We start from the raw sequence: 10,000 nt of genomic DNA on the forward strand, positions 1-10,000 counted from the left end.
CATACTAAAAATGCCATTGTACTCATTAACTGGGGAGTTTACTAAGAATGGAGATTCTTTCTCCTCCTCTTCCTCTCAAAGGCTGCCATCTTTGGAGGGGCTCGCGTGTCCCAATAAGTGCTTTCCCACTTATTGTGACCGCTAGCCCTTCACAGGGCTGAATCTAACTTTCTATACTTTGTATAGGTAGGAGAGCCCTGCAGAGGGACCTGGACAGGCTGGATGGGTGGGCAGAGGCCAATGGGATGAGGTTTAACAAGGCCAAGTGCAGGGTTCTGCACTTAGGCCATAACAACCCCAAGCAATGCTACAGGCTGGGGACAGTGACTGGAGAGCAGCCAGGAAGAAAGGGACCTGGGGGTACTGATAGATAGTAGGCTGAAGATGAGGCAGCAGTGTGCCCAGGTGGCCAAGAGAGCCAATGGCATCCTTGTCTGCATCAGGAACAGTGTGGCCAGCAGGACAAGGGAAGTTATTCTTCCCCTGTACTCAGCACTGGTCAGGCCACACCTTGAGTCCTGTGTCCAGTTCTGGGCCCCTCAATTCAAGAGAGATGTTGAGGTGATGGAATGTGTCCAGAGAAGGGCGATGAAGCTGGTGAGGGGCCTGGAACACAATCTCTATGAGGAGAGGCTGAGGGAGCTGGGGGTGTTTTGCCTGGAGGAGACTCAGGGCAGACCTCATTGCTGTCTACAACTACCTGAAGGGTAGCCAGGTGGGGGTTTGGTCTCTTCTCCCAGGCAACCAGCAACAGAACAAGGGGAGACAGTCTCAAGTTGTGCCAGGGGAGGTCTAGGCTGAATGTTAGGAGGAAGTTCTTCACAGAGAGAGTGATTTACCATTGGAATGGGCTGCCCAGGGAGGTGGTGGAGGCACCATCCCTGGGAGTGTTGAAGAAAAGACTGGATGAGGCACTTAGTGCCATGATGTAGTTGATTGGATGGGGCTGGGTGATAGGTTGGACTGGATGATCTTGGAGATCTCTTCCAACCTGCTTGATTCTATGATTGGTATTAGTGGGACTGTGTCATTAAATCCATTATCATTTCAACACATGTTTCCTCCTATTCTCCCAGTTCCACTTTCCTGGGAAGGAGCCATAAGGTGATAGAACAGCTGATGTAGTTTAGCTCTAGAGACAAGCTAGGTGTTGTCAAACTTTAGTGACTGCATTATTGTACAAATAGGCAGAGTAAGTTCATTTCTAACAACAAATGATCAAATGGCAAGGGAAGTCTCGAAGGAACCAACCATCTGAGAACTCAGCTCCTGTCTCCACTTAAAACTCTGAGTCTGAGTTTAGAGATAGAAATAAGGGTGACTACAAGCCTCTTTACTGAAACCTATAGAGCCAAACTGCTGGCATCAATATGTCAGGATTCTAGCCTGTCATGGGCTTAACAGGCTATGAAGAAAGCTCTGTGCTATTGAAATGGCACAAACAGACCTGTACTGTTTAAAATTCTGAATCTAATTTTGATGTTGTTATCTTAGTGTCCTTCTAATTGGCAGTGTGCAAGGGAATAAAATCAGGAAACAAAGACAAGTTAAAATGAGACTGTTGCTATAGAACCATGTCCTGTAAAGATGCAGGGAACAAACAGGATATTTGCTAGAAGCCATTTTTCCTAGATATTTTATAAGAAGCCCTCCTTTTCTACCGTAGCCTGGGTACTTCAGAACCAAGACACTTAAATACACATGCACATTTTATTTTTTGTCACATCCCAATCCTCCAAAGTCCTCTTTCCTCTTCCTTCTAGACCTTTCTCTGCAGGCTTGCCCCATGAGAGCTTTGCTTTACCTGATGTAACCAGGCGTGCCCAGAGAGGCAAGGACAGACCTGCTCACTGTTCTGCTGCTCCCACCAAGACACTTCAGTCTGCCTATTTCCCATACTGCACCAAAGCAAGACTGGGAGACAAAGTCCCTCCCCATTAACTGCACAGAATACAACAGAAGAAAAAAAAAAAAAAATAGAATCAGCAAGGCTGGAAGAGACCTCCAAGATCATCCACTCCAACCCAGCCCTATCCAATCAATGTAGACCATGGCACTAAGTGCCTCATCCAGGCTTTTCTTCAACACCTCCAGGGATGATGATTCCACCACCTCCCTGGGCTGCCCATTCCAATGGCTTGGATTTCCTGCATCTCCCAGACTGCATTCTAGCTAGTCCTTGGATAGACTCCAACACAGTATGACAGCGTTCCTGGGCTCTTGTGCCATCTACTCTTTGTTACTCCTGTATAAACCACCAGAATTTTAATACTCTGACTGTGGCTGGTTGGTTGGTTTATTTTTCCCATGAGTTCATCTGGATGTCTGCTTTTGTGTATGAGCAGAAAATATATTCTTCTGCCCTTGTGTATGAGCAGAAAATACATTCTTCTGCCCTTAAGTTTTACTTTGTAGTCTTACACTTTAGTAATATACCTACTGAATATAAACCAATGCTCTTTTACATATATATATAAATCTGGACTAAAGATATATTAGTTGTTAGTAGTTTGTGGATTGCCTTTTAAAACTAAATTTTAAAAAATACTTTTATGTAAGAGATGGTGTTGACAAATACTCACTTAAGTGTACTAAGCACCACTTGTAATAGCACGAAAGAGAGCAAAGACTTTACTCACCTAGCCATCCTGATCCAGAGTTTGGTATACACATATCTGTTTCAGCACTGGGCAACACAAATCCAACTACAAAAACTTCAACCCCATCAGCCATTAGGGCCATTCCCAGGACAAAGAAGAGGGCCCACTGGAAACGACCGTGACCGCATTCTTGTATTATCAGTTCATATTGCTGTGCTAACTCTTCTTCATCAGCTTTCCTCTCTGTTTCCAGTTCATGACGATCTTTATACTCATCACGCATAGGCTGACCTAAGGCCACCATGCCATCTTTTCCCTGCCCCATGTTGGGGATTCCCTGATACTCTCCTTCATAAATTTCATCATCTTCATCATGCCCTTCAGTTGCTTCACTTGATCCTTCATCATCATTAGCTTCTACACTATAATTTCCTCCTTGGACGTAGTAATCATCATCGTCTTCTTCATCCTGGAATCGGCTGTAGGATCTCTGTGTGTAGCCATCCTGAGCTTTGTCAACAGCTTTATTCACTTTTTTCACTGCTTGCCTCTTCACCTCTTTTGCAATATCTTTTGCCCCTTTCACTAACGAAGTTCTGTCTCTGTATGTTTCATCCATCTTGTGTTAAGGGATTGATGTTACGCTGCAGAGGGACCTGTGGAATACCTTCTACGATACCTATTGCATGTAGGTCAGCAGTATAAAAAGTAGAGGTACATGTGAAGCTGTAATATTCAACCTGCAAAATAGGAGAGAGAAAAAAAGTTTACGTGTTACTCCTTCTTAATTACTTCTTCACACTGATATGGCATCATACCAATTTTCATTTAAGTTCAAGGCATCAAATATAAAAGCCTGTGTTTTTTTCCAGAGGTGCAAATACCACAGATGGAAAGGAAACATACTTTGAAGATAAATCTGATACCTCTACAGTTTTGCAGAATTAAATTTATTCACTTTAGTCTTTCAATGAATTCCAGGTTTTATTCTGACAGAAGGCAAACAAGGCACTATATATCATACTGACTTTGTCTGCAGTGTCCTTCCCCATTTGCACTCCCTGCTATGTAATAAAAAGCTACAAATACCATCTTTTCTCTGAATGATGAAATATCTATCCTCTATCCAACCTCCCACTCAGACAAGTTTAGCAAGCAGTTAAGATTCCTGGGATCTATAGCAGCCTCAAAGTTGTCTGAACTTGGCCAATGCATTTACAGCGCTTTCACACTGAGCCTTAGCAATATCCAGCCCCACCCTAAAAAAACATTAGTGCAGATTGCTGGGTGGATGAAAGCTTCCACACTGTGAAGGTTTCCATTACCTAAACCATGGACAGATACAGCTTTCTCTCCCCTGTCCATAATGATTTAGCAGCAACCTAGAGTAACCACTGTGAGTCTGTTAGGCACATGTCAATCTAGCTGCATGAAAGCACCATAACATTTTGTTATTGTCCTCCTCCCCTCTCCCTCCATTGCTGGGTACCTTTCCAATGAGTCCAAGAGCTGTTTGCCTGAAGGCTAACCATTCCCTTATTTTCTGTGCAGTTTTCAAGCAGATCAGCAAGGCAATTTGCTGGTGACACATCTGCACAATCACTGAGGGTAGCAGGCATAAGAAAGGGCAGTAGTATGCACCAGAGTGAGGAAAGAAATGAAGGATCCTTCTCTGGCAACAGCTGAAATTAGTTACAAAACCACACCATTACTCATGGTTCTGAAGTTAAGGAAGACTGAATCTGGGCTCTGCAACAGGATTGAAGAAGCCTTACCTCTGGGAGAAAGCAGGCTAAAATTTCCATATTGGTGCTTCTAAGGAAAAATTGCTTGCTTCCAACTCGGGGAAAAGTTATTTTTAACCATGATCATTTTAATGATCTATTCTGCAGTATAACCCCAGAAAAATCTGTAGCACTACAACTAAGGAAACAGTGAGGTGCAATGCAGTAGTAAGAACAAATGTCTGGAAATTTGTTTTAAAACTCTTATTCCTCTTGCTGAAGTAATGTGAACTGCCCCCAGCACTCCACGGGAGGGCAAAATAGTGCTTTGAGACGGTGTCCTTTACTCATTCAGTTGTAAACACTGAATAAGTGTATTTCCACCATCAAATTTAAGACTGATACAGTTTTGAGAACTTGGAAGTATCACAGACCAGATTAGATAAACTAAGGACATGGTGCACTTCTGTTAAAAGAAAACCAACCCTAAAATCACATGTACACAGCCAATACAGCTTTGGAAGCTAAAAGATGCTTCCCTGGCTTTTCACATATAGTGAAAAATGTCTTTACTTTTAGTCTCTTCCTCTATATTGATTTCATAGACTGAAAGAAATCAGATGTGATGGCACTACTTAATGCACACCAACGTGTTTACTGCAAGAGAAATACAGCCTTTAAAAAAACCCAGGATGTAATATTTATGATTGAAAACTGTGGCCTGATTTTAGGTACACGAGGATCCTTCTAAGTAGGTCATCTTAGTGAATCTTTTATGATAAGGTAGTTTCTCTAACTACAGCTTTTCAATTTTCAGGGCACTCCTTACAAGTTATTCTTTGTGTACTGAACTACACATCTGATTCTGTTATCTGCGACTACAGTTGCCTCTAGCTGTTACTGAACATGTAGTGCATAAAAGCATTCACTGCGCCTGCTGTAGCCTTCAACAAATACTTTCAAGAGCTTTCTGAGGGTTAATGGTTACAAAGTTGTTGTGGGTTAGGAACTTTCCTCCCTCACATTATTGAAATTTACCAACCTAGCTCAGACTACTTGAAAGTAAGATGAGGCTGTATTTACAGCAGAGCAAAATTTACGAGCACGCACACACAGTGTATTCACAACTATTTACAATCACATACAAATTAGAAATAATACAGAAATCCAAACTCCCTCTCAGAAAAAAGGAAACTGCCCAGAACGAGGTCAAAACTACCCTCTCATTCTCCCACTTCCCAGACAGGCAATCATCAAAGCTTAACTTGTTATTTGTTAGCGGAGAGATTAGAGCAGAGTGAAGAAGCGAATAGGAGCAATGTTGCAGACCAGAGTGGGATACATAGTTTATGTTTTGGCATTTTAACACTTTCAGTGTATAGACTTCATAATTCTTTTCTTTTCACAACCAGTGGTGTAATTTCTTTCATTAAAATATTCCAATTAGCCTCAAACTAGCACAAAAGTGTTCCTAGATTTTGACCTAGAGCTTACATTATTTCAGAGCGTGCATGCACTCTGTTTAATCAAAACTCTGAGTTATTCTAACTTGCACATTACTGAGGGTTGTTTCGTTGTCATTTTTTTTTCCAGTGAGTACAGTCTTATTTTAATGATTTGTAGTTGTCAAATTTCATTTCACTGTAGGGTATGTCTATGGAAGGTAGACAGCAGTTTAGGAGTACTGAAAATGTGAATGTCAACACTGGCAAACCTCTGCTTTGCCACCCTATAGTAACTCCACCTCGTGACTTCGTCAGACTCTGAAAACACAAATTTACAAGTTGTGCCAGGGGAAGTGTAGGCTGAATGTTAGGAGGAAGTTCTTCCCAGAGAGAGTGATTTGCCATTGGAATGGGCTGCCCAGGGAGGTGGTGGAGTTACCATCCCTGCAGGTGTTCAAGAAAGGACTGGATGAGGCATTTAGTGCCATGGTCTAGTTGATTGGACAGGTCTGGGTGCTAGATTGGACTGGATGATATTGGAGGTCTCTTCCAACCTGGCTGATTCTATAAAATTCTATGCAAAATCAGGTGTAGTTTATGACAGACAAGGTAATGCCAACGAGGAATTACACCTGTCCAAATTCCTTCACATTTTGACTCTGCCAAAGAAAACCTGCACGTATACCAAGCCAAATTTCTGTCTGGGCAGACAGAAAGATGTACTGACTATGAAATTAGAAATTTCTCTTGCATAAGTTTCCAAGGAGCACATCTAATTTGAACACTGTTCTTTTAAACAGCTTTTCTTTCTCAATGAACCAAAATCCCTACCTTAAGGGTGATAAGAGGAATTATTTACAACCCATGCATGATAGCTCCCCACCCTTTTAATTATGTTGGGTTGATTGACTACAAGTAAGTAACTGAAAGGTCTGAAAGAGTGAGGATTAAGGACTACCTGAGTGGCATACTGCAGCAAAAGCACAGATAAGAGTCTAGCCACATACTCTTTTTTGTAGCTACTGTCTTACCAGAGAAGCCTGCACACCTTCACTAAACCTTATGTTCTTATCCAATTCCTTCAATAAACAAAACAAAACAAAAACCCAAAACAACCAGAAAAACCCAAGCAAACAAATATAAAAATCAGGATAAAATAATTATTTCACTTGAAATAAAAACACTTTTTCAAAAATTTATTCACATGACAGGACGAGGCTGGTGAGAGGCCTTGAGCACAGCCCTATGAGGAGAGGCTGAGGGAGCTGGGATTGTTTAGCCTGGAGAAGAGGAGGCTCAGGGGTGACCTTATTGCTGTCTACAACTACCTGAGGGGTGGTTGTGGCCAGGGGGAGGTTGATCTCTTCTCTCAGGTGGCCAGCGCCAGAACGAGAGGACACAGCCTCAAGCTACACCAGTGGAGATTTAGGCTGGAGGTGAGGAGAAAGTTCTTCACTGAGAGAGTCATTGGACACTGGAATGGGCTGCCTGGGGAGGTGGTGGAGTCGCCATCCCTGGGGCTGTTGAAGGCAAGATTGGACGTGGCACTTGGTGCCATGGTCTAGCCTTGAGCTGTGTGGTAAAGGGTTGGACTTGATGATCTGTGAGGTCTCTTCCAACCTTGATGATACTGTGATACTGTGACTACAGGCAAGGCAGGATGTGCTAGTTTGAAGCTAGCCAGAATGTTTTGGTGAGAAGAACTAGATTACAGGCTGTGAAAGGAAAACAGTGGGGATGTCTACTTCTCTCACGGTCTCGCTGAGGAGTTTGGGAACAAGAAAGAAAAACATTAGACAACACTCTCACCATTTTTATCTCACTCTGGCTGGGGCTGCTGGCTGAGCTGCATCTCTCTAACACACCCTTCCATTTGGCCTAACCCACTTTGCTTCCTAAAACCTCTGGCCAAACTTCGATTTCTTCCTTGGGACTGGGGTAAGGTTGAGAGGGGCAGGGGGAAGGTGCAGGGGTGGTTGAGAGCCCCTCCTGGGGACTCAGGTTTCTGGGAGGGGAGTTGTGTTTCTGTATTACCTTTTTACCTTGTCTATTTCTGTCTATAACTGTATATACTGTAAACATCTGCTTGTATATTGTGCTAGCTGTAAATATAAGCTTCATTCACGTTTTCAGAGCCAGCTGAGTCTAGTCTGGGTGATTTCTAAAGTCTGGGGAGGTGGGGAACACCCAAACCATCACACAGGATCACTAGAATTTTCTTCCAACACTGTGGGTTTAATTTGCACTTTGAAGACCTTTGCACACTTACTGTGGGCCTTCCAAATGAGCATTTCCAGGATGTCTGTTTGAGTGGTGGTTACTAAAATGCTTCAACATGTTCAATAAGCATAGGCAAGAATTAACTACAGAGAAATCTAAATTTCTTCAGTGGAAGTGGAGATTCCACACTGTACCCACACTACCTGTGACGACTACCCAAATCTTGAAAAAGCTGAGATTTCATAGTTTTCAAAGCTTTCATTTTAACCAACCACACTTAAACATATTCCTATAGTTTTGTTCTTCCTGGTGTAGTAAAAGAGAACTGTATTTCTCAATGTATCTAAAAGCTGTTACCCTCTCACTGCAGCTTCTTTTGAAAACTGTCTTCATCAGGGTACATGCATCACACATTTTGCACTTTTAAATTGTCAAGAATCACAGTGAAAACAATCAATCTGCATTTTGGTAGTGAGGGAATATCACAAAGCAATTGGACAAGCAAGTTATCATTGCTTAACACTGCCAGTCAAAAAAGTAAGCATCAAACCCACACCGATCAGCTCTGGTTGCTGCACAGATAGCAGGCAGGAGTGTCCTATGAAAGTAAAGGGCCACCAGCTGTCAGGAATAGCTCTAGGTTAAATGGTGGCAGAAAAGTAAATCAGCTCACAATTGAGAAGACAGATAGAAAAACTGGGGATAGATATCTAGAAAAATACATGATAACAGTGTCTAAACTGAAGTTCTAAGGATGACAGCCAAGAAGTCCTACTCTGAAATTAAAAAAAAAATGATGCATTGTATAGTATTCCAGGGAATTGTATCATAGAATCAGTCAAGTTGGGAAAGACCCCCAAAATCATCCAGTCCCACCTAGCACCCAGCCCTATCCAGCCAACCAGACCATGGCACTAAGTGCCTCATCCAGGCTTTGCTTGAACACCTCCAGGGACGGTGCCTCCACCACCTCCCTGGGCAGCCCATTCCAATGTCAATCACTCTCTCTGGCAAGAACTTCCTCCTAACATCCAGCCTGTACTTTCCCCAACACAACTTGAGACTGTGTCCCCTTGTTCTGTTGCTGGTTGCCTGGGAGAAGAGCCAAACCCCCACCTGGCTACAGCCTCCCATCAGGTAGTAGACTGCAATGAGGTCCCCCCTGAGCCTCCTCTTCTCTAGGCTGAACAGCCCCACCTCCCTCAGCCTCTCCTCATAGGGTTTGTGGTCCAGGCCTCCCACCAGCTTCATCTCCCTTCTCTGGACACGTTCCAGCACTTCAACATCTCTCTTGAACTGAGGAGCCCAGAACTGGACATAGTACTCAAGGTGTGGCCTGACCAGTGCTGAACAAAACCTTTAGATGCAACAGGCCAAGCCTCAGTGCCTTATGCAGCCCTTTCTGAAAGTGCTCTTCGCAAATATGTGATGTACAGGTGCTGTGGCACAGCAACTGGACAGATGCCACAGAAACATGCTGGAGCTTAGGGAACACATGGGAAGGTTGAAAGGCATCTTGTAAATCTTTTCCTTTTCTCCTGGAATAAAATAGGCATTCTTTACACTTTGGATGGAAAAACAGCATCACTGTGAAAAAATTCCCAGAAATTATCATCATTTCATGCTGCTTGCCTTCTGCCAAGGCATGTCATTTCTGTACCTATGGAATCAGAGTCCCAAGACTCTTCTCAGTACTGAGCTAATACAGTCTGCCAACTTCTTCTTTCTCTGCTGGTGGTTTATGTTGGCCTCCTCATGGGCAATCAGCTGTTGTGGCAAATAAACCTTGGTAAAAGGGTAGTGGTTTCTTGGCATAATATTAAAGATAATTTAACAGTCTGTTTTTTAACCCATGTTGGCTTCCAGGCATTTTGCTATTCATTTAAAATACATATTATTTCTTTTTAATCTTTAACACTTCGTTACTTGTTAGTGTTTGTAACAGGATATAAGAAGTTGGAAAACAAAATCCTGTTTTTCACAATTACATAATCCTGATTTCCTAAGTATT

At 42.8% G+C, this 10,000-nt stretch overlaps 1 protein-coding gene across 1 annotated transcript in view; it reads right to left on the reverse strand.

The window, feature by feature from the left end:
- Positions 1-10,000, reverse strand: part of SV2C (synaptic vesicle glycoprotein 2C) — a 133,940-nt gene that overhangs the window by 101,929 nt on the left and 22,011 nt on the right. The window contains exon 2 of the mRNA XM_064176479.1: positions 2,640-3,340. Coding sequence (XP_064032549.1) covers positions 2,640-3,219 — 580 coding nt within the window. The 5' untranslated portion in view covers positions 3,220-3,340. The remainder of the gene's footprint in view (positions 1-2,639; positions 3,341-10,000) is intronic.

The sequence above is a fragment of the Pogoniulus pusillus genome, chromosome Z, assembly GCF_015220805.1.
Source record: "Pogoniulus pusillus isolate bPogPus1 chromosome Z, bPogPus1.pri, whole genome shotgun sequence".
NCBI lineage: Eukaryota > Metazoa > Chordata > Aves > Piciformes > Lybiidae > Pogoniulus > Pogoniulus pusillus.